This window comes from Acomys russatus, chromosome 8 (genome assembly GCF_903995435.1).
Source record: "Acomys russatus chromosome 8, mAcoRus1.1, whole genome shotgun sequence".
Classification (NCBI taxonomy): Eukaryota; Metazoa; Chordata; class Mammalia; order Rodentia; family Muridae; genus Acomys; species Acomys russatus.
Genome location: NC_067144.1, coordinates 7059249 through 7083877, shown reverse-complemented (window position 1 = coordinate 7083877; position 24629 = coordinate 7059249). Strand labels below are relative to the sequence as shown.

General features: G+C 49.7%; 1 protein-coding gene across 1 annotated transcript in view; it reads left to right on the top strand.

The window, feature by feature from the left end:
- The window catches only part of Igf2bp2 (insulin like growth factor 2 mRNA binding protein 2), a 121986-nt gene extending 98809 nt beyond the window's left edge, over window positions 1-23177 (top strand). Inside the window, exons 7-16 of the mRNA XM_051150753.1 lie at window positions 1361-1495; window positions 2458-2580; window positions 3131-3266; window positions 5693-5821; window positions 12605-12673; window positions 14346-14462; window positions 17290-17364; window positions 19073-19204; window positions 21241-21354; window positions 22340-23177. Coding sequence (XP_051006710.1) covers window positions 1361-1495; window positions 2458-2580; window positions 3131-3266; window positions 5693-5821; window positions 12605-12673; window positions 14346-14462; window positions 17290-17364; window positions 19073-19204; window positions 21241-21354; window positions 22340-22432 — 1123 coding nt within the window. The 3' untranslated portion in view covers window positions 22433-23177. The remainder of the gene's footprint in view (window positions 1-1360; window positions 1496-2457; window positions 2581-3130; window positions 3267-5692; window positions 5822-12604; window positions 12674-14345; window positions 14463-17289; window positions 17365-19072; window positions 19205-21240; window positions 21355-22339) is intronic.
- The last annotated feature ends 1452 nt before the right edge of the window (window positions 23178-24629 follow it).

Here is a 24629-nt window from a genome sequence, read left to right as displayed (position 1 = left end):
TACAATCGGGATGTAAAGTGAATGAATTTTTAAAAATTTAAATTAAAAAAAAAAAGGCTGAACTGGAGGTGGCAGTCAGTAGGCAAAATGATTTGTAGAGTTGTTGGTTTTTATATGTCCGTAAGACTGTACACTGCACACTATAATGCAGGATGTGCAAACAGCAACTTTTGGGTTTAAGGTTTTATAAAATCTTTCACCTCTTTGAGTATCGGCTACTTCTGTGAAAAAAAAAAAAAAAAAAAAAAGAAGCCACTACATTTTACCAGGATTGTTGTAAGAATAAAAATAGTTGGGCAGATCAAATGAACTCAATGCTGCAAAGTCACAGATTACCAGCAAATATGCTTACCTGAGCTGGTGGGTCTTAGTACAGTCATTGGGATGAGAGTGAGTGTCCTGCCACCTGAAAGGAAAGGGTTCCTCCAGTGTCGGGAACGCCAGGTGCGGCTGCTGATGTGGCTCAGACCCAGTGTGCAGACTCCCAGCAGGGGAGTGCTGAAGTGGGGATAGAAGTTGTGCTCCTGTGTGTGTGCCTTTTATTCTAAGAGCCAGCCCCTCCATTCCCAAGTTCACATCACTATAAAGTAAATTTTTACTTATCTCTGTTCTGATTACAAAAGGTGTGTAAGGTGGCTGTAAAAAACAACAAGTTTCAGTGGAAGGAAATTAGTTCTCAAAGTATGTGCCAGTTTGAGAAGTGGGCTGAAGCCTGGGCTCTTTCTAACAGCCGACGTAAAAAATCGGCTGTGATCCGTTATGTTATGCTGAAAGTTAAAAACAAGCAGAGCCCAAAGAGGTCAGATATAGTCATCAGACTTTCAAGCCATCAGTCTTAAGTGCCTGGAAGATGGCAGACTTCCAATAGAAGTGAAACGAAAGGGTTAGGAAGGCAGAGGAAGGCACGCGGCTGTTCCTCTGCAGATTCACAAAGCTTGCTTGAGTTTGGTGTTGGGATTTGGGTTCACAAACGCCTCTTCAAGGCTGCGATCAGTGCAGAGGCGGCACCACTCCGTCAGGCAGCTCTCTTCTCAATTTATCCTTCACTTCTACAGACATTTGAAAGGCTGTGCAAAATACCTCATTAGCCAAGCTGGCTTTACTACCAAGTTGACTGGGTGCCCCTGTCCCCCAGCACTCCTGTCAGAATGACCCACCACCCCCTTCTGACCAGAGCTACAAGAGGTTTACATTTGGGCATGAGCCTCCTTGCACACTGGCCTCCTCAAGAGCGGTATCAGTTGCAAGTGCCCTGATGACATCTCCCCCTGTCCTCACTGCATTGGCTGGGGCTATGCTTTCTTGCGCCTGGGCTCTATCGGATACCGCTATGCTATGGCCCCTGGTTCTTTTCCTGTAGGGTGGACATCCACAGGAAGGAAAATTCCGGGGCTGCAGAGAAGCCAGTCACCATCCATGCCACACCAGAAGGGACATCGGAAGCATGCCGCATGATTCTTGAAATTATGCAGAAAGAGGCTGATGAGACCAAACTGTAAGTCTGCTATAAGATTAAGAAATATGTTTAAAAGCTCTACATGTGTTACTCAGTGAGTGTAGAGGGGTCATGTGTGTGTTGCTCACAGGGACAGAAGTGATATGTGCATTGTAATGCACAACGTACTGTTTACACAGCGAGCGAGCAAGCGAGAGAATTTCCTCGTGTTGCAAACTTGAACCTCTCTCTGTGCCCATTAAACACCCTCCGGCTTCCTGTTCACCTCCTGCTCCTACCAGATGGATTGCTTTAGATGCTTCACACGATGGATGATCCCACAGATCTGTCGTCCTGTAATCTCAGCCCCCAAGTTCTTCCACGTGGTAGCACATAACGTCTGTCCTTTGTCCAGCTGCTGCTGTAGCATCTTAGCCGTTCAGTGACACTTCTGGGAATGTGGATTTACAAGGGGTTTTGAGATATATCTTTTTTATTTCATATATCATATATACAACATATATCGTGTGTGTGTGTGTGTGTGTGTGTGTGTGTGTGTGTGTGTGTGTCCAGAAGTGAGATTGCTTGGGGGGGGGTTATTTTTTGTTTTTTTTTCGAGACAGGGTTTCTTTGTGTAATAGCCCTGGCTGTCCTGGAACTCTCTTTGTAGACCAGGCTGGCCTCGAACACACAGCCATCTGCCGCCCCCTCCCAAGTGCTGGAATTAAAGGCATGTGCCATGATGCCCAGCTCGAGATTCCTGGATTTTATGGGATTCCTTTTTATTTATTTACTTCCCACTGGACAGGCCTGCCTAGTGGACCCACTGCCATCTACCTAGTATCGGGTAGGAAATGGAATTAGAGTTACCACTGTGTGGCTCATTTTAGTCAGAATTTATAAGCTGAGGTTGGGAAAGAACTTTTAAAAAGTTGTCTTCCATTCATAAAAGACAAAGGTGCTGATTCTTGGGAGCTAAGATGGCGTCTGTCCTAAGTGCCGGGTCCACTCTGTCTCTTTAGGGCTGAGGAGGTTCCTCTGAAAATCTTGGCCCACAATGGCTTCGTTGGAAGACTGATTGGCAAAGAAGGCAGAAATCTGAAGAAAATTGAACATGAGACAGGGGCCAAGATAACCATCTCATCGTAAGCTACCCCTTCTGACTAAACATGCGCAGGGGCAACTGATGCGAGCTCACTAGCCCCTGCTTCCGTCCACCGGGGAATGCACTCAGCCACAGTTACTCTGGGAAGCATGGGATGGGGAGCAGATCCGTAGGGTTGGCTGTGTAGCCCCAGAGAGCACTCACCAGCACAAGAGAGGCCCTGAGCTCTACCCACAGCACCATGAAAATGCAGCACAGGCCTGTAGTCCAGGGGAAGGGAAAGACTAAAGTTCAAGGCCAGCCTTGACTGCACCGTGCACTAAGGGACTTAGTGAGGCTTTTCTCAAAACACCAAGTACAACATGGGGCTTGGGGACACAGCTCAGGGGTAGAAGGCTTCCCTAGCATGCATGAGGCACTAGGCTCAGTCCACCACACGCACCCCCCAATGTCACTAGTAAGACAGCAGGGATTCTAGGCTGTAGTGTTAGGAGCGATCTACTCTTTATCTTTAGCAGGGTGTGTTTGTGGTCTGGAACTTTATTTATTTATTTTTTTCCCCTGTCTCGTCCCTGTCGGCCGTCGGCCAGCTTGCAGGATTTGAGCATCTATAACCCTGAGAGAACCATCACTGTGAAGGGTACCATTGAAGCTTGCGCCAGCGCTGAGATAGAGATCATGAAGAAGCTGCGGGAGGCCTTTGAAAACGACGTGCTGGCTGTTAATGTGAGTGCCCGGCACTTCCACGCCGCCGCGCCGCCGGCCTGTTTTCCTACCGCTGAGGCAGGTCCCAGCCTGCCTAAGGGTAGCTGCTCTTCGTCGGCTGTCGGGGACGTGCCTTAGGAGATGTGAAAAACTTGTGGCTTCCTAGGGTAAACCAGTCAGTAAACTATGGCAAACCCAAGTCAGCGTGATCGCCAGTGAAGTCATACCGTCGAGCCCATGGAGTGGGGTGACGCTCAGGATTGCCTGTATCAGAAAAGGAAGATGTCAAAACTAGGCTACCCACATATGTAGATAAACAGGACTGGGTGCCAGATATGAGAATTAAAAGTATCAAGGCCAGGGAAGTGGGTTCCCCTCTTTTCTAAACTTTGTACAATGTTGTCATGTCTTCCCTCTCTTTAAAGTTTCAAGTATATACCTTAGTCAGGCTGGGTGGCACAGGCCTTTAATCTCAGAATTTGAGAGACAAAGAAAGAGGCAGGTGGATGTCTGTGAGTTCAAGGACAGCCTGGTCAACACCCTGAGTTCCAAACAAGCTGGGGCTACAGACTGAGACCCCATCTCCATTATATATGTATGTATGTGTATATATGTATACATTCATATATGTGTGTGTGTGTGTGTGTGTGTGTGTGTGTGTGTGTGTGTGTGTGTGTGTGTGCTGGAGATGCTCCTGTGTGATAAGTGTGTAGCATATGTAAGGCCTAGAGTTAGTTATTCAGGGTCAAAACAAATGCCAGCACATGGCAGAGGCCTTGTCTACCATGGGCTGCTTGAGGCCAAGGCTGAGGGCTATTTGAAGAGGCACTTCAGACTGGCCTGTGGGAGGAAGGACGGGGCTAACTTCTGCTGGGCGGCATCTCTTGCTTGTTGGCTGGCACTCTTAGTTTGCCTAGTAAAGGCTGTCACCCACTTGAGCACTGTCCGTTGCTTGCAGAAGACTACACAGTCCTCCTGTTCCTTAGTTCTCACTGTATAATTGTTTAAAACTATTTATCCACCAGCAAAGCTCGGCTCAGAGGCGTAAAAGCTTTCCTTTTCCCAGTGTAATTTGCTGAGGATGGACAGGGCCTGCTGGTCAGCCATCCACAGCTCAGCTTCCCCGGTTGTCAGCCCCACTGACCTCTTGGCTTCCTGTGAGCCTTCATCTCCACCTACTGACATCTCACAGAGGAGTGGTCTGTGGTACAGCCCCGCCTCCCTCTCAGCAACACTTCGTACAGCGTCAGCGTCCCATCCCATACACCTCTTCAGCCTCGCCTGAGCACCTCATGCCACACAGCACAGGATGGGGGAAGAGGGAGAGAAGCTTCCTCCTGTGCGCATGCCCTTGTGGCAGTATCATCTAGTCGTCCCATCCTTCTCTTGTGGACTCCTAATGCCTCTGCTATGCACGTCTTCCCATGAGCATCTTGGATATACTCAAAGGAGGTGTCAGTGCACTGCACGTCAGTGTTTCAGAGCATGTCAGTTAGATATCTGTGCCAAGTCCGTGCTCAGAGAGAGAGAGAGAGAGAGATCACAAAGTCACGGATCTTAACATGCAGCACAAAGTAACGATGAAGGATCCAAGCTTGCTGTTCTGCGTTCTTACCCAAAGGGGCAATTTCCAGGGTGACTTCACCCATAGGGAAACCAATGGAAAATCTTCATGTTCAGGAAGCCAAGGATTGGGGCAGGCTGGGCACAGGCTAGCATAGGGACATCTCTCTGTCTCCAGCCCGGGTGAGCATCCTAGGTTGAGATGTGAAATAGGTAAAATGACCCTGAAGTGGCAGCTAAGTGGTGGAGAGACAGAAAGAGAAGCCGTCTTCACATCAGATAGTGAGATTTGCCTGGGTGTCAGTGCTAGCTAGTGAGAGGTTCCGACCCATCCTCGGGCAATTAGAAAAGACTGGTATTCGCTTTCATCTAACAAATATTGATTGAGTACCGACGTACCAGACCCTGAATATAGCTCTAAGGAAAACAGCCACTGATCTCAAGGAGGTGAGGCAGGACCAAGGCACTGAGCCTGTGACTCGGTCTTGTATCTTTGAGGAAATGGAAGTGTTACGGGAGCCCAGAACTGGGAGCCTGAGGGGGGGAAGACATGATCCAGAGGTGAGAGGGCACAGGATATTCAGGGAGACAGATTCGATGAGGTGGGGACCAGGGCTCAGCAGGAAAGCAGCTAAAGAAGACATTGTTGGCCACAGTAAGATACGTGCAAATACCCAATGGTGACAAGGTTTCCTTACAGGAATGTCACAGTCAGACTGAGACGTGTTGTCCACCCTCGGTAACAAGCCGAGGAAGTCCATGTGCCAGGGTAGAACTGACCAGGACATGATGAGGCTTTGCAGACAGGAGACAGAGGCTGGCCACAGCAAGCCTGGCCTCCCTGGCTTCTCTCCCTCATATTTTTTCTTCCTTTCTGTTCCCAGCAACAAGCCAATCTTATCCCAGGGTTGAACCTCAGTGCGCTTGGCATCTTTTCAACAGGACTGTCCGTGTTTCCTCCACCAGCAGGGCCCCGTGGAATTCCCCCCAGTGCCCCCTACCACCCCTTTGCCGTAAGTAGCCCTATGTCCGAGGGTCACTCGTGCTCGGCATCTCTAGGCAGCACAACTACTCTAATATGTTAAGAAAGGGCAAAAGCCTTTATTTGCAGGCTGTCGTTATGAGTGGTTATAATTTGAATAAAAGAGGCCTCCCAGTGGGGAAATTGATTCTGAACCGGGCTCTGAACATGTGCTCTCAAGCATGCTAAGTGTCATGCCCCATAGGAAAGAACTGCTCACCGATTCATTAGCCCGAGGTCCATTTTATACAAATAAGAGCTGTTAGTTCAGACAGCATTCATGAGTATTGATCATTTAATACAAATGTTCGGATACTTGGATTATTCTTGAATAGATACGCATTGCTACCTTTGTCCATAACCTAGATACACTTTATTGAAAGGAAGCATCACAGGGTGTCTAAAGCGCACACTGCCTGATATTTCGCAGGTTCTCAGTGTGTATGGTTTAGCTCTTAATTCTCAGCAGGAGAAATCTGAATGGTATGTTTTCTTCTCATTATTCTCAATCAGGAGAGTAGTACATTACCAGACAGAGGCTGAAGACCCTGGTCACTTGACAGCTACCCTCCCCGACCTTACTCTTCTCTTAACACATGGCTTATTTTTGTTTGTTTGTTTGTTTGTTTTGGTGGTTTTTCGAGACAGGGTTTCTCTGTGTTATCTTGGCCATCCTGGACTCACTTTGTAGACCAGGCTGGCCTTGAACTCACAGCGATCCACCTGCCTCTGCCTCCCAAGTGCTGGGATTAACGGCGTGCGCCACCACGCCCGGCAACGCATGGCTTATTTTGTGAGCAAACTTTTCTTACTCCCGTTTCATGGGGAGAGTCTGGTGGGTGAGAGAGCTCTTTTTTGATAGGTGCTCTCTGGTGTAGGCATTGCTAGTGGCTTTTAGGGGCCCCCTGTGCTCATACAACTCTCAAAACAGATATGAGTTGGCACAGCCCATTCTGCCTTACCCACAGAAGCTTTTCTGAGCTGTTTGGAGGTACTACGTACCCTCACTTTGGTTCTGCCCAATTTCCTTGTAAACTAAAGGGTAGAGCTACCTCTTAAACTGTATGTGTGTCTGTAATGGAGGGGTCGTGGCAGAAGCACGTGGTTACCTTTGCTGTGAGCTGTAATAACCAACTTAGCACTATGAAAAGGGCACCGGAGACGTATTACTGCCTGGGCCAGGCTACATAGGGAGCCCTGCAGAGTCTGCCTGAGAGCTGAAATCACAGTAGAACATGATGTATGCAATTTAAAAATCCCAGCTTTCAGCCGGGCGTGGTGGCGCACGCCTTTAATCCCAGCCCGTGGAGGCAGAGGCAGGCGGATCGCTGTGAGTCGAGGCCAGCCTGGTCTACAAAGTGAGTCCGGATGGCCAAGGCTACACAGAGAAACCCTGTTCGAAAAACCAAAAAAAAAAAAAAAAAAAAAAAAAAAAAAAAAAATCCCAGCTTTCTCTTGGACCAAATTGGTGCAGAAATTTTAAGCATAAAGATATGTTTTCTTAATCCCCAACTGTGGCTCATGCCCAGCACTGGGAAGGCATTTCAGGCCAGCCTGGAGTACATAGTTAGACCCTGTCTCAGAAAATAAAATAGATAAATATATAAAAATTAAAGATGTGATGTTTTCTTTTGAGGTTTTGGCCTTTTAATGTTGTACTGAGGAAAAAGCCCCTTCTTCATCCAAGATTGTAAAAATGTTTTTCTTATACTGATTTTCAGTTGTTTTTGCTGGGGAGGGGGGGAGGCATGGTGTATTTATACTGTATTTTTACAGGGAATTTATCTTGATCTAACTTTATTATTTTTCCAAGTGAATAGCCAGTTTCCCAAACTCATTTATTGAGCAATCTGTTTTATCAGTTAACTTGAAATCTAACTATGGCCTTTCTTTTGTGTTTGATTCTTTGAGGCAAGATCTCATGTAGCCCAAGCCGGCCTCCAGCTAGCTCTGTGGCTGAGAGTGGCTTAGAGCTGCTGAGCGTCCTGCCTCCACCTCCCAAGGGCCAGTGCACCACCTTGCCCAGTCCCAACTGTCTCATAGCCTACCTCATGCGTTTCTGGCCTTCACCACATTCCACTCAACGCCGTGTCTATACGGAAGTCACTGATGTTTTATACTTTCTGACAGTTTGAACAAAAAGCTTGCTTTTGTTTTTGTTTTGTTCTGTTTTTCCCTCAAAGAATGAATTGGAAATATGGCAGCTTTTACCATTTGACAAAATGGAAGAAAATATAATATTTTTAAATTCCTTTTAGATACGATAAATCCTACTCATAAAACTTTTTGACCTGGCAACTTTTGTTTGGAAAAAAAAAAAGTTAACTTTTGTTTCCATTTCTTTTAAAAGTTTTTTACTTCGTTCATTTGTAATTTTCTATAAAAGTGTCCATTTCTACTGTCAGGTTGAAACTTGGAGGAGGGGGCCTACCTGTGGTGTGCTCTCCAGCATGAGGAGAAATTTGTTTTATCTCTTTTAGATTCAGCACCGTGAAGCTGTGCATAGTGGGTAGTTTCCATTTTTAAATATCTATCCTTGGAGTCTTCTGCTTCTCTTGATTCCTAATATTATATGTTTGTCTTCTTGTTTTCTTTTCTGTCTTTCTTTCTTTCTCCCCCCTCCTGCCCCCCCCCCCCCCCGAGACAGGGTTTCTCTGTGTTAGCCTTGGCTGTCCTAGATTCACTTTGTAGACCAGGCTGGCCTCGAACTCACAGAGATCTGCCTGCCTCTGCCTCCCGAGTGCTGGGATTACAGGTGTGCGCCACCACGCCCAGCGTTCTTGTTTTCTTAATAAGATTCCCAGGGAGTTTTTCCTTTTTTTCTTTTCTCCTTATTCACTGGGGACAGTTCCCTATGGTGTAGCCTGGCCTCAGACTCCCCAGATAAGCTTGGCATCTGCTCTCCTGCCTTACGTTCTCAGTGCTACGAGGACAGGCATGTGACACCACACCAGGCTTATGCAGCATTGGGGACTGAACCCAGGGCTTTGCTGTGTTCCACAAGAGCTTACCAGTTGAACATGCACCCAATCTCCTGCTAAGGACTTTAAATTTTTCATCATTTGATAAAGGCTCCCTTTTGTCAGTCACACTGGGGCTGTTTCTTGTTCTCTGGGAGCTTGCTCTCTTCCAGAGCTTGTTCCCTGGGCCTGTTGACTGGCTCGCTGCCCTTACCGCAGACTACACATGTCTAGTGAAAGTTAGTTGTACTTTCATGTATTTAAGTTCACGAGAGGATACGCTAATGAGCCCATAGAAGACTTCACTGATGCTGTTCTCCTGAGGCTCCACCTGACCTCACGGAGACCACTCCAGGCGCGTGCAGGTCAGGGAGGCTGAAATGGTTGAGATCTCAGCCTGCAGAGTCCAGACATTGATCCAGGTTCAAATCTTGCTTCTGGTTCTCGCTTCTCAGTGTCCAGCCCCCTGCACCCCTTAGGCCCGCTTCAACCCTCTCCCCCAGTTGTCCTAAGAGAACCCAGAGTGGATGTGCTGCTGTGAACAGACGGTCTGACGGTCTGGGATAGAACAGTGAGCCACCCACACATCCTTGCCTTTTTCCCAGGTCCCTGTTGCTCTCTTTCTGCCCAGGGATGTCTGTCATCACATCACAACTGTAGAAACGTCTGAGTGTAAAGCCATAGCCTGGCCTGGACCTCCTGCACTCCTTTCTCATGCTCATGCTTCTGGTCTCTGGTTTCTCCTGCTTGAAGATCCCTCCTCCTCACTCACGAGTCGGCCCATCCCTCACTCTACCTTGGACCCCACAGGTCTTCCAGGAGAGTGAGCGAGCTGATGGGTGATGCCTGTGGATCTTCACAAATGCGTCTGCTGTATATCTGTCTACCCACCAGTAGAGTCCAACTGGTGATTATTAGTGGGCCCCCCAGTATATGAAAAAGATCCCTCCCGCTCTCCTTTGTCAGTAGTGGGGCACACCTTGCTGTCACCTTCATAAAAATACTTCCCCTGTTGTACACATGCGTTGATAAAGCTTTTTTTAATAAAACTTTTAATTAATAATTATATTGTTAAAAATTAATTATAGTTATTTTACATAATATGTATTGATAATTAATTAAGTATTATATAGAGAAAGAGCTTCTCCCTCATAGAGGACTGGACCAGTGACCCCAGTAGCAAGATGAAGCTGCCTACTGACTAGGCGGCCTTGGCTCTTTAGGCAGGTGATTGATGGCTCCTGCCTCCCTCGGTCACTGATAGATTGATTGCTCTCTGATCACCAGAGGAAACATAATTGGAAAATCATTTTCCACTGGATGCTGTCGTCTCCACCTTAGCACAGGGAGATGGGAAACAGAAAGGACACTGGTAAGACACCAGCTTTGTTGTAAATAAATACTCATTTACTCTCCTTAAAACAGCCTACACCAGCTGGGCGTAGTGGCGCACGCCTTTAATCCCAGCACTCGGGAGGCAGAGGCAGGCAGAGCTCTGTGAGTTCGAGGCCAGCCTGGTGTACAAAGTGAGTCCAGGACAGCCAAAGCTAACACAGAGAGACCCTGTCTCGAAAAACAAAACAACCAACAACACACACCTTTGGCTCTCCTCAGATATCCTTATGGACAGCCCACATCTGACCCAGGTCTACAAGGCATGATCTCGCTGCACTGCCTTCCCCTGCACCCTTCCAACCTCTTTCATGTTCACAGTACTAGCTGCTTGTCTAAATTTCTTGGCAGGGCCAAGAGAGAGCCCCCTTTGCTTACCTCCCTTCAAAGCCTGAGGCTTCCCTGAAGGCACTGGCCAGAGGCCTCATTGCAGTCTGTTCAGTCCAACCAAGTCCTGGAGCTCTGATGGCCCAGTGGCCCCTCCCTAGAACCCAGGAAACACCCAGGGTGCCCAGAACGCTGTCCCCTCCCTCTGGAGCTCAAAAGAACAGCTGGTTTTGTTGCTAAGGGGACGTAAGGGGAAGCCTGACCTGGAGCTGAGTCTAGCTGGAGACGCGGATGGTGGAAGGCACGCACGCACGTTGCTCTGAAACGTGTTCTGGGCCCTCAGCTAGCCTCAAGCTCCAAGCTTCAGCCACACCCTCCCTTTGTCAGGCAGGCCTTGGTGTCCAGCACCTGTCACCTTTCTGGTGATGACAGTGATGGCGCTGTTAGGTCAGTAGCGGGAAGGTTAAGGGTTTCTTTGATCTTGTAAGTGTCCTACCCACAGGAGTATGGGCTCAGATGTGCCTCGCAGGCCAACATGGAGGGTAAGAAACTTATAGGGAATACATATAGCATATCATAGTCTTTGCTGTACTGTAGGTGTTCAGTTTAAACACAGCTACAGTTTCAACCTCAATTTTCTTTTTTTTAAACTTTTTAAATTTTTTACATATACATTTATAATATATATAAACTATCTATAGAAGAACCATGACACAATCAGGAATTATATAAATGTTACATTCTTAGTGTTTTGGCTATTTGTATTTGACAGTCTTGAAGAAAACATCTTTCCTATCTTGGTGTGTCTAAAATTCTGAATGTAAATCAATCTCCATCACATATTGTCATTATGAACTTAAAGCATCTATCTAGACCTAAAAACATCTTAACCGCTAAACAAATAGCTAGCTGTATTCATGAGTCCACATCTCCCCTCCTCTACACACACACTGCCCTCCTGCTCCTCCCCTCCCACATCTGCCCTCCTGCTCCTCCCCCTCCCACATCTGCCCTCCTGCTCCTCCCCCCCACATCTGCCCTCCTGCTTCTCTCTCCTCCCCACATCTGCCCTCCTGCTCCTCCCCTCCCACATCTGCCCTCCTGCTTCTCTCTCCTCCCCACATCTGCCCTCCTGCTCCTCCCCCTCCCACATCTGCCCTCCTGCTTCTCTCTCCTCCCCACATCTGCCCTCCTGCTCCTCCCCCCCACATCTGCCCTCCTGCTCCTCCCCCTCCCACATCTGCCCTCCTGCTTCTCTCTCCTCCCCACATCTGCCCTCCTGCTTCTCTCTCCTCCCCATATCTACCCTCCTGCTCCTCCCCCCCACATCTGCCCTCCTGCTCCTCCTCCCCACATCTGCCTTCCTGCTTCTCTCTCCTCCCCACATCTGCCCTCCTGCTTCTCTCTCCTCCCCACATCTGCCCTCCTGCTTCTCTCTCCTCCCCACATCTGCCCTCCTGCTCCCCCCCACATCTGCCCTCCTGCTCCCCCCCACATCTGCCCTCCTGCTTCTCTCTCCTACCCACATCTGCCCTCCTGCTCCTCCCCCTCCCACATCTGCCCTCATGCCCCTGCTTCTCTCTGCCCTCCTGCCTCTCCCTTCCCCACATTTGCGCACAATGCGTGAATTGGTCCAGTCCTTTCTCTCACTGTTGCTCTCACTTTTCCACACTGGGTTTCCATTCCTTCTGGAGATCTCTGATGCAGCTAACTGGTCCATCTTCCCAGGATCACATTGGCTTGTTCTGAACAACTCTTGGGTTTTGCCCCAGTATTCTCTTTGAATATTGCTTGTAATGCACAACTTATAATCCCCCCATAAAAATAGGAGTCACTTGCCCTGACTCCCCCAAAAACCAGCTCGGAGCAGTGGCTGTGTGACTGAGTGGGCTAAGTTCCTAGTGGGGGAGGCTCATGTGAGAAGCAGCAGCCACGGCACCTTACCAACGCTTGCGTGGTCTGATGATAGATGCACTTGAGCAGAGATTAGAAACACGAAGGTACACCTTGGTAGGTGTGATAGCGGTGCTGGCTCTTAGAGCACACGCTGAGCGGACGCTGATGCCCGACTCACTGAATGTCTTGTTCATGTGCAGACCCACTCCGGATACTTCTCCAGTCTGTACCCTCATCACCATTTTGGCCCGTTCCCGCATCATCACTCCGTAAGTGCTTCTTATTTCTGCCCCGGCCACCGTCCTTTCCGTCCACGGAGGGCTCTCCTCATGAGTGGGCTCGTGACTGTTCACAGGGTGAATGTTCTCTGTGTGGTTCTAGGCTGTCCCAGGAGTGATCCAACTCAGAGTCTAAGCACCAAGCCCCCCTGTGCCACGCTCAGTGCTGTGGAGCCCCCTCACCTCCGTGGCCTCTTGGGTGACCCTAGCAGTTAGAACTGAGCCTGGGCTGTGTGGTGAGTACCACACCAGCCACAGGTGGCTCGCCATCACTTGTTCCTGCAGAGCCAGGGGATCCAGGGTCTTCTAGTTCTCGTTCTTGCAGCCACCTGCACTCATGTACACACACGCTCTCACACACTTTAAAAATATATATATATCAAAAACACGAAAGAAAGAAAACCAATGGGAAAATGTTAATAAGCCAAAGAAAAGTTCCCAGTGGGCAGGGGTTGCGGATTCAGTGGGTTAAGTACTTGCCATTCAAGTATGAGGACTTAAGAACCCACATAAACAGCCAGGTGCACTGGGATGCTTGTGGCACTGAGGGAGTGATGCTGGGAGATCCACCTAGCCTAGCTTAGGTCAGTGAGCTCCGGGTTCCTTAGCAACCTGAGGGAGATAGCAGCAGCAGCTTCTGGCGCCCAGCATGGATGCACACACAGGAACGTGTACACAGGCATACACCACACCACATTATTTTTTGCCAGTGTAGCATCTTGAAGACGCATCATCCCCGACAGGCCCCGATAGCAACAGCCAGTGCCAGCCTGGCCTAGGAGCCCCTCTCTCTCTTTCCAGAGGTTTCCAAGAAAGAGGTGGCTTGCCCACCTCCCTGGATACTCACCATGGGGCCTGGTCACAGCTGGGTGAGTCACCTTGTATTCCTAGTTATAGGATGGGCCAGACAGCTTTCCCTCTGTCCTTGGGCCAGGTGTGTTTAATGACTTTTTTACTATTTTACATATTACTGTGTATGTGCAGGCTTGCACACACCACAGCACCACGTGGGGTCAGGACAACTTTCAGGGACTGTCTCCTTCAGCCGTGGGTTCCAGGGATCAAACTTAGGTTCTCAAGCTCCTGTGACAAGCACTTTTTAATCCACCAAGCTGTCAGAGAGTACCCATTTGGCTTCTTGGATGAAGACACAGGAAACATACATACCAAATCTGTGTATGTCAGGGAGCCCACCGGTGTGTGCCCAGCAAACACAGGTGCTCGGGATAGAGAGATAGCTCAGAGGGTAAGAGTACTGTCTATTCTTCCAGAGGTCCTGAGTTCAATTCCCAGCAACCACATGGTGGCTCGCAAACATCTATACTGGGATCTGATGCCCTCTTCTGGTGTGCAGGTGTACATGCAGGCAGAGCACTCATACATAAAATGAATAAATCTTAAAACACACACACACACACACACACACACACACACACACACACACACACGTGCTCAGAGATCTCTGTAGGCTCGCACAATCCCGCTTGGGTTTGGCTTCACTCCTCAGGTTCCCCTGTGGAGCAGCAGGCCACAGAGAGACCTAACATGCCTTTTGGCCACCTCCCAATAGTGAAGCCTTCCTACAGTAGGACTCTTCTGGCACTTAGCTGGGCTGTGAGGTGCCAGGTTAGAGTGACCGCTGTGTGCATGTTTTTTTCCCTAGTACCCAGAGCAGGAGACTGTGAATCTCTTCATCCCAACCCAGGCTGTGGGTGCTATCATCGGAAAAAAGGGGGCGCACATCAAACAGCTGGCTCGGTTCGCTGGTGCCTCTATCAAGGTAAGGTCACTGTTACCAGCTGCCTGTCCCTGTGGCCCTCCTTTGTCCTCCTTTGTTGGCGTCAGACAGATCTTACACCACCCAGAGACGGAGTCCGCAGAGTGGATTTCCACGACCATTCCGGTCTGCTCCCATTCTTCACCTTAGCCCTCTCCTGTTCAACCAAACAACTGAGTTGGTGTAAGGACAGAGCTGAGTCCTCCAAGGATCGGCATCATCCCCTGCTCCCAGAAACATGAACAAAGCCAACGTTTTTCCCCGAAGCTAAGTGGATATACACTCAAGCAGATTGAGCGTTCGTGCTTAGCACCGGGCACGTCATGCAAGACTGTGAGAAATGAAGAACTTTCTAGGAGGTGCTGATAAAGTCATAGGCAGACAGAGCTGGTGGCGCCTCCTGTTAAGAGGCCAGGACTGAGCTGTGGGCTGGGAGAGGGACATCCCCTTGGTTTGTCACATCGATGTGTGCAGATGTGGCCACAGTTAGCTGTAGTTAGCCCGTGTTCTGCCTCCCTCAGTTGTCAGGGATTGTTTGTCAGGGACCTCAAGCCCAGCCGTTAGCTCTGACTCAGCAGAATGCCCCTGGAAACACTTCCGGAAACAACTTTCCATCGTTACAACCCAGAATTGTGAAACCAGATCTCAGTTTGGAGAGAGACAACGCTTACGCGCTTTGTCCCTAAGAGCTGGCATCTGTCCTCAGCGGGTGTCACAGGGAATGAGGAGTGCAGTGGCACTGGAAAAGAACCCCGTTCTTGCTGAACTCTCCGGCCCCACCTGTCTGTGCTTACAGTTAGAGGCTCACATTCAAACTGGGGGAAGCCTACAGTGGGGCGGGTGTGACGAGGGCATGGGCTCCTCTGTGCCCGGTGGCTTGGCACAGATAACAACCTCCCATGGATAATGGAAAAAGCAAAGATTAGCACAGCCTGGCTGCACCCAGGAGATCTTTGCTGTGGTCTGATATGCTAAACAAACAAAAGCCAGTGAGACAATTTGGACCAAAGGGCTTCTTTCATCCAAGTCCCACTTCACTGGAAAAAGGGAGACAGAGAGAATAGGGGCACACTGAGGCACCCAAGTGGTCAGCCTGGGTCTTAGATAGCAAGTCCATTGGCCTCTGTGTTCCCGAGTGTCTCCTGTGCCTGACCACAGCAGTAACTTCCCTGTTTGCTAATGAGCTGAGAAGTGGAGCCCAGGAGATCTGATCTACCGAGCCCAGATTGTCCTGTTTCTGCCCTGTTGCTTCCTCCTCTCATACTCACTGATCTTCAGAATCGTTCTCAGCCAGCGCCTTTAGGGAAATGAGGGGGGGGGGGCTTCTGTCGTCACAGACATGATCAGTCCCTTGTGGGGAGGGCGGGGGGGGGGATGTTTTGAAGCTGACCTCTAACATCTATTCTCAGATGAGTCTGTCTTGGCCTCCTCAGTAGCTGGAACTACTGCCATGAACCACCAGGTCCAGCTCAGTTTTGTTATCAGCTTCTCCCTCTTTCCCTATTTCCTCTTCCTCCACTTCCTTTTCTTCCTCCTCTTTTTCCTCCTGTAAAGATTAAGAAAGTAAGTCAGAATGTGCTGCGAGGAAAAAAAAATGTATTAAGGACCTTATCTTAGTTAATCTTCTCCCAATGTGCCGTTCCCTAAGCGTTCAAATACATGGGCCTATGAGGGCCATTTTTATTCAACCACCACTCCACTCCAAAGCCCTGTGGCCACATATCACAGCGCAAACGTGCATTCTGCCCAACCTCAAAAGTCCCCACAGTCTACCACAGTCCTCAACACCACTTACAATCCCGAAGTCTCTTCTGAGACTCACACGTAGTCTCTTAGCAATAACCCTACGTAATCACGAAGCAGATAACACACTTCTAACATACAGCAGCACAGGGCATCTGTCACCATTCCAAAAGGGAGGCAAGGGAGCGCAGTGAGGACACACCAGACCAAAGCAAGACCTAAACCCAGCTGGGCGAGCTCCAGACTCTGCAGCCTGAAGATCTCTAGCTCCTTCCACCCTTGTTGACTGCAGCACACTTCTTTCTCCTGGGCTGGCTCCGCTCCCTGCTAGCGGCTTTCCTCAGCACGTTTCCATGACTCTGGCGTCTCCGATATCGTGGCGATCCAGGCCTCACGATCACAGCTTTACACAATGGCCTCTTTGGGCCTCCGTGCAAGAACGCCCCTGATACACGCCTGGCCCATCTGGCTTTCCTTAGTTGCAGAGAGAGACTCCAGAACCCCTTTCTTGACTCTAAAGCCAGAACCATGTGGCTGAAGCTGCCAAGTTTCTCAGGCTGACTTGGACTGTAGCATTGGCCCCTCAAATACATTTTCTCCATCTTTCCGGTTTGGATGGTTTCCTTCGCTGCACAAGCCTTTCTTTGATTCTTTTCACAAGGTGGGAGCTTAAAACTCGATGGAGGTGCCAGGCGCTGGTGGTGCAAGCCTCTAATCCCAGCACTTGAGAGGCAGAGGCAGGTGGATTGCTGTGAGTTCGAGGCCAGCCTGGTCTACAAAGTGAGTCCAGGACAGTCAAGGCTTGGTCCTGGGTGATGGCCGAAGCCCTGTATCTCATAGGACTTGGCTGGAGGAAGAAGCAAGTTGCTAGAAGGGTGCTCGCTGCAGAGACCGGCAGTAACTGCTGATCTGCTCTAACCTGCTCTGGGTAGCCAAAAACTCAGCTTTGATCCCAAGAGTTAAGATCATGGCTTCCTAAGGCCCAGGGTGGAGGCAGCACAGTGTCAGACCAAGCGTGGGGTCTGAGGGCAGAACGAAGCCTTGCTGTCAACTGATGTCAGCGTGTTTCTCCTTCCTTGCCCTGCAGATAGCTCCAGCGGAAGGTCCAGACATCAACGAAAGGATGGTCACCATCACGGGGCCACCCGAAGCTCAGTTCAAGGTCAGTGCCGAGGAGTGCCGTCAGCCCCGCAGGCTCTAGGTTCGGGGCCACAGTGAGGTCCTTTGTCAGCCTTGCCCCTGCCCAGTTCTCCTCCACTGCTCATGGGTCTTGAAGTCCTGCCTGGCTCCCTATTTGTTCTCTATGCTCTGTCCTCTCGCCATGGAAAGGTGGGTCATCTGGCGGTGCCCAGTCAGAGTGGCAGTGCCTCCAGGATGTCTCTGATTGGGTGGCTGTCTTAGGTGCCTCCAGCACTGGGCATTAACGTGGGTGTAGAACATGCTGAATTTGTTTAATACATTCTTAAGCGGAGTTAAGGCAGGAGATGAGCCTTACCTGGTGGAAGTTCTGGCAGCCTGGGGAGAGGATTCCAGCACCACTGAGGAGAGACCTTTTGTGAGGAGTATTATCTCGTTTCTGATGTCCTACCTCTGACAACATTAAAACTTGAATCTCGGGGCTGGAGAGATGGCTCAGTGGTTAAGAGCACTGTCTGCTCTTCCGAAGGACCAGGGTTTCAATTCCTAGCACCCACATGGCAGCTCACAACTGTCTGTAATTCCAGTTCCAAGGGACCTGACACCCCCACACCAATGCACATAAAACAAAATTAAATAAAGTATTTAAAAAACCAAACTTGAATCTCAAGAAGGCAGAAATAACAGACTGATTTATAAAAGCGCAGCCCTGATTACAGCCTTGGAATTAATTCTACATAGGGACATAGAAGCATGTAGGCCACAGCTCCATATACGAGAAGTGTGGAGTAGCAACCCGTAGGGAAAGAAGGTAAACTGGTGGTTTGCGGGAGAGTAGGAGTAGGAAGCAGGGGTGGGAACCAGCTGCTGAATAGTATGGTTGGTGGAGGAAGTGAAGGGGGAGTCCAGGGCCCCACACACAGAGAGCAGCAAGCTCTCCTTCCTAGCCCTCTTTTTTTTTTTTTTTTTTTTGGTTTTTCAAGACAGGGTTTTGACAAGGTGTAGCCTTGGCTGTCCTGGACTCGCTTTGTAGACCAGGCTGGCCTTGAACTCACAGCGTTCCGCCTGCCCCTGCCTCCTGGGCTTTTTTTTTTTTTTTTTTTTTTTTAAAGTTTGGTACAGGGTCTCACTAGGTTGCTCAGGTTGGCCTCGCCCTTGCCATTCTTTTCCTCGGCTTCCTGAGAAACTGGGATTATGGGTTTGTGCCACCACTGGTTAATTGGATGGGCCCAGAATATTACAGAGAGCAGTAGATGGTCCCACAATGCTGACTGCACTAGCACGCGGAGCTTGATTCGCACACCACAAAACAAAAGCAGCAGCAGCAGCAGCAGGTTCAGACCCAGCAGATCCTCCAGCCAGTCTGCAGAGAGCTGAGCACACAGTGGAGAAGGCGCTCAGGCTGCCTTAAACAAATTCAGAAACAAGCATTGACAGCCACAGGGAGTATGGAAATAAGAATGTAGTCTTGGTGGCCCACCAGTTGTCCTCAACCTGGTCACACATGTCCTTTGGAGGAGGCAGTTTGACAAACCGTGGTGCCTGGCAGCCTGTGTACGGATTGCAGAGTGAGGCTGTTCAGTGTCTGGGCACCCCCTGGCTCTGCAGGACCTGGGGCAGCTGCCCATATGCTGGGGGTGGTGATGGGGGAGAGACAACACATCCCACCCCTGAGACTCCCAGTTCGCAGAGCACTGACAAAGCAGTATGGTCACCGGTCATCTTGTCCTCAGGCTCAGGGACGGATCTTTGGGAAGCTGAAAGAAGAAAACTTCTTTAATCCCAAGGAGGAGGTGAAGCTGGAGGCCCACATCCGTGTTCCCTCATCGGCAGCTGGCCGGGTGATCGGCAAAGGGGGTAAAACCGTAAGTCGGCTCCCAGCTCTCTGCCCTGGATGGCCCCCACTCTGGCCATGCCTGATTTCAGATCCTCACTAGCATTTTTGCTCACCCTCAACACATGTGAGGGGGGGCCTTACGGTGACAGGCTTGCGTTCTCCTGACGTGCGCTCTGTGGATGAGGCACGAGGAGTTCAAGGACAGAAAGGTTATCAGCACTAGGGCCCAGTCTCATGGCAGCAAGCCCAAACAGAGACTACCTTTCCTGAGTGCTGTGCCACCAGCCCTGTATCATACCCCAGTGACAAGAAGGCTATGTTCACACACACACACACACACACACACACACACACACACACACACACACACACACACAGTCCTGTATCATACCCCAGTGACAAGAAGGCCACGTTCTGACACACACACACACACACACACACACACACACACACACACACACACACACAACCCTGTATCATATCCCAATGATAAGAAGGCCATGTTCACATACACACACACATACCAGGTAGAGCCCAGAGTCTGCTGGCCCATTTGAACACTCTTTGCCTGGTTTCCAAGTCCACAGGCTGCGACTCCACCCTGTGCTCTCTCTCTCTCAACAACGGTCTCCAGGGACCCTCCCTCTCCCTACCGCATGTCCCATCCTCTGGTTTTTTCTCAAGTCTAGCCATCTGCTATAGGGGAGCTGACTTCAGCAAGAGGATGAGAGGATGAGAAAGAAAAAAAAAATTTTTTTTTTTTTTTGGTTTTTTGAGACAAGGTTTCTCTGTGTAGCCTTGGCTGTCCTGGACTCACTTTGTAGACCAGGATGGCCTCGAACTCACAGCGATCCGCCTGCCTATGCCTCCTAAGTGCTGGGATTACAGGTGTGCACCACCAGCCCGGCTTTATTTTTTAAGTAATTTATGTTTGCAGTTTCTGAAGGTATCAGTAACACATATCACCTGAATTCCAGAGCCAGGGGCATAATTCAGTGATAGAACACGTCCCTGTCAGGTTCGGGACCCTGAGTTCAACCTTCAGCACCCCCGCCACGCACGCGCGCGCGCACACACACACACACACACACACACACACACACACACACACAAAGAGAAGTATATTAATCCTAGCCATGAATAGGTGGTCTGTTGGACACAAGTGGAATATGGCTTTCTCACCTGGTGAGGAGGTGACTGAAGATGTCCCAGTAGGACTTGGTACATGGTAGTAAAGGGACATTGTCGGATGGCAGGAGTTAGGATTGGGGGCTCAGGCTCTAGGCGTAGGGTCACATGAAGAACACAAGGACTTCAGGCCAGTCCTTGGGTTTACAAATGTGACCCGAATCCAGGGTGCGAGCACGGATTGCTGACCGGAATTGAGTGCTGGAGACCGAGAACCCTGAATGGCTGTTAGGACCAGTCACGGAATTCTTAGCTGCCCCCTCTGGTCTCCTCAACCTGCCTGTGAGCTGAGCATTATGCCAAGGACCAGGGACAGGCAGACAGACGCTCTTTATGTCGGGGAAATGGAGAGTGGAGGATCCGAAGTGAGCCAACCTCGGCTCAGAAGAAAGGGGGCGCAGGAGGGTGGTTTCTGCTCAGTCGGACAAGAGGAGGCCATGCCTCTTGGCCAGCAGCCAGGAAGCAGTCGTCATCGTCTTCAGATTTATTTATTTATTTATTTATTTATTTATTTATTTATTTATTTATTGTATATGAGTGCTTTATCTGCATAAGAAGGCATCGGATAACATTATAGATGATTTTGAGCCGCCATGTGGTTGCTGGGAATTGAACTCAGGACCTCTGGGAGAGCAGGTCCCTTATCCTCTGAGCCATCTCTCCAGCCCCAGAAGCAGACTTCTAACCTGGCCTCCTACTGGGATCCCAATGAGTGTCTGCAGAACAAGAGCATTTATTTAGCCTGAGAGACAGCTCTGTGGAGTCAGCAGGGCTACTCTATCCATCAGCCTTTTGGACCTCCGCCTGGCCAAGGCAGGAGAAAGGGGCTTGAGCCATCCTCCCTCACTGCCTTCCCTGCTTTCCCCACCTTCTCAGGTAAACGAGCTACAGAACTTGACAAGCGCAGAAGTCATCGTGCCTCGAGACCAAACGCCAGATGAAAATGAGGAAGTGATCGTCAGAATTATCGGGCATTTTTTTGCTAGCCAGGTACTACTATCCTGTGAGGGCCCTGCCTCCTGCCCAGCTCTTACCACGAGTTCAGATAATTGTATTTGTGCCAGGGGGCCATGAGCTTTCCCCCACCACACACACACAGTGGAACCTTCCCCCGGCCCCTTACCTCAGGGACAGGAAACTGGTGGTGCAAGGCCCCTGGTGTACTCAGGTCCCCCCCCCCTCACCCCCAGCCTTCCTCTGAGGAGCTGCAGGGCCAGCAAGCCTCCAGCAGAACAGCCAGGTGCACAGTCAACAGGGGCCCCTGGTTTCCTGTTGCTCTCTCCCTTAGGCTCTCTGGAACACCCACATCACTGCTTGCCTTTCCCTCAGAGGCCAGCGCTGCAGTGACAAGGGGGACTTAGCTGTCTTGATGCTTTTGCTGAGGGCATTTTGGAAGAGAGCCAACTGTGACCCTCATGTAAGGCAGGGAAGGAGGCCAGTCTGGGTTCTTCTTGCTTGTAGCTGACTCTCCCAGCTGCTCTCCTGTGACCCGCCCACCACAACTGCTGCCTGGGCCAGTTGCGGAGTTTTCGCCCTCTGGGGCGCTGGGGCTCAGGGCAGCTGTTCTTGATGCTCAGGCTATGTCAGGGTTCTAGTCTGTCCTGTGTCCCACCCCCATCCCCCGATGTTTATTGTGCTTAGAAAGGCGAGTGGGGCCACAGCAGAGGTGTGGATGGCAGGGCCTTCAGCCACCATCACTGACCCCTACTGTTGCTTCCTAGCCAGTCTGCTTACTAGTTCCTCCCCTGCCTATCCCACCCCTGTGTGCCCCACCCCACCCCTACTTTGCACCCAGCAGGAAATGGAGAGGAATTCTGCTACCTGACTGCCATGCCTGGGGGTGGTGAAATGAATAGTTCTGAGAATTCAACTCTGCTTTACCGGGTTCCCCCCAGACCCTCTGGTCTCCTACAGGGCCTCAGAGCTGGGATTGTTTCTTCCTTGTGCCCTCCCCTCCCCTCTCTCTCTGCTGCAGACTGCACAGCGCAAGATCAGGGAAATTGTACAACAGGCGAAGCAGCAAGAGTCGAAATACCCTCAGGGAGTCGCCTCACATCGCAGCAAGTGAGGCTCCCCAGGCATCAGTGAACAACAGATGAATGTAACCCTCCCAACACCTGACAGACGAGACCAAACCCAGCCAGCGGATTGGGAGCAAACCAAAGACATCCTGAGGAGTGAAAAGTCTGCAGAGCAACCAGGGCCTGCAGACCCTCCTACATCCTGGGATCCAGGAGGGCATAGGGAAGGCCAGGTGTCCCCCACCTCCACCCCCACCCCCCAGAAACACCACTTGGCTTGCCCTCAGCTTTCCCTGGCTTCTGCAGGCCTACAGCCATACACTGCCCATCCATTCAGATCTCTCCTCAGCTCCCATGACGTTATCCCTTTCGGTTGAACTAACATAGGTGAACATGCTCGAAGCAAAGCAAAATTCCTAGCCCCTTCTGTGTTGTGGGAAGTTGCCTCTGTACATGTCTGTGCACATTAGAAGGGGAAAGACGTTAAGAAATGTGGCCTGTGGGTTACACGGGGCGCCTGCAGCGTTAATATATTTTAGAAATAATATATCAGATAACTCAACTAACTCTAATCTTTACTCAATTATTAATTTTGTTTTCTTTTTGAAGAGAAAGCAGGCTTTTCTAGACTTCAAAGAATAAAGTCTTGGGTGAGGCCCATTGGTATAGAAAGGGACTTTGAGCCACCCACACAGAACTCAACTTGGAGGGGAAGCTAGTCAGGGACACTTAATGGCAGTTGTGGATCACCTGTGCCTGTCAACAGAAGGGATACCGTCCCTGAGGAGGGACCCCAGGTTTAGCTTTGTTTTGTTTTGTATACTGCTATATATTTCTCTCTCTCTCTCTCTCTCTCTCTCTCTCTCTCTCTCTCTCTCTCTCTCTCTCTCTCTCTCTCTCTCTCACTCTTCCCCTCCCTCCCTCCCTTTTCTTTACCCACCTTTCTTTTGAAAACCCTTCATCCTTTTCTGTCTCCTGCCCCCGCCCCCCCCCCATATCTGTGCACACACACCCCAGGCAAAGCAGTGCTCTGAGTATTGTATCACACAAAAGGAACAAACGCGAAACACACAAGCCAGCCTCCGCTTACACTTGGTTACTCAGCGAGCAAGAGTCGATGGTACTTGTCCTAGCATTCGGAAGAGGAAAGCAGGAACCCACCAAACGAGCCAGCCAACCAAACAAAGAAAAGTTCCATAAAGAAAGAATGTACTTTGTCTTTTCACATTTTGGTATATAAGCCATCAACACTTAGTGAAATTATTTCTTTCTTTAAAAATTTAAAGTGCAGGAAAATAGCAATTTATACAAGGTTGTTGGCCCAGGGCGTTAAATTTACAGATTTTTTTTTTTTTTTTAATGAGAAAAACACACAAATAAAGCTACCTCAGGTGTTTTTTACCTCAGCACCTTGCTCTTGTGTTTCCCTTAGAGATTTTGTAAAACTGATAGTTGGAGCATTTTTTATTTTTTTAATAAAAATGAGTTGAAAAAAAAAAAAGATACCAACTGCCAGCCTGGAGCAGGCGGCAGCCCAAGTGTGCAGCAACTGTTCTTGTCTTCCGCTAGCCAAGAGCCTACGTGGCCTTCTTGTGGACAAACCTAAAAATGCTTATTTTTTAAAAATGGCAAAGAAAAACAGAGCGAATATTGGAGCCGTCCTGAATTTCAATAGGGTACGTGCCGTGAGGGCTTTTGTGCTGAAGGATGACCATGTCCTGGTTATGTGAAGAAACCATGACACCACCAGACTGCAATGCCGGTTTCCTCTACTGCAAACAGTGTTCTGTGAAAAAAAAAAAAAAAAAAAAAAAAAAAAAGGTAAAAAAAATATATCCAAGCTAACAAGATCCTGTTGTCTTGGTGTCTTATTTACTGTGCATTGAGTCTCCTAGACTCTCAGCTGAAGGGGTGAGGGAGAGAGCTCCTCATCCACAGGGGTCTTGGGAGAGCCACAGTATGCACCCAGCAGCTTGTGGAACACCCACCGTGGCTGGGTCCACACGGGATGGCAGTATGTAGGAGACTGGGTGCAGGTGTGATTGAGCCCTGCAGGTGATTCGGGTGCCAGCCCAGGCAGGACTGCATCTCAGACAACTCAAGGCCAGAGCCTCCCTTCCTTTAGCTCAGTGGTTCTCAGCTCCCTTGTGCTGTGGCCCTTCAATACAGTTCCTCAAGCTGTGGTGACCCCCAACCATAAAATTATCTAGTTGCTACTTCATAACAGTGCTTTTTCTATCCTTA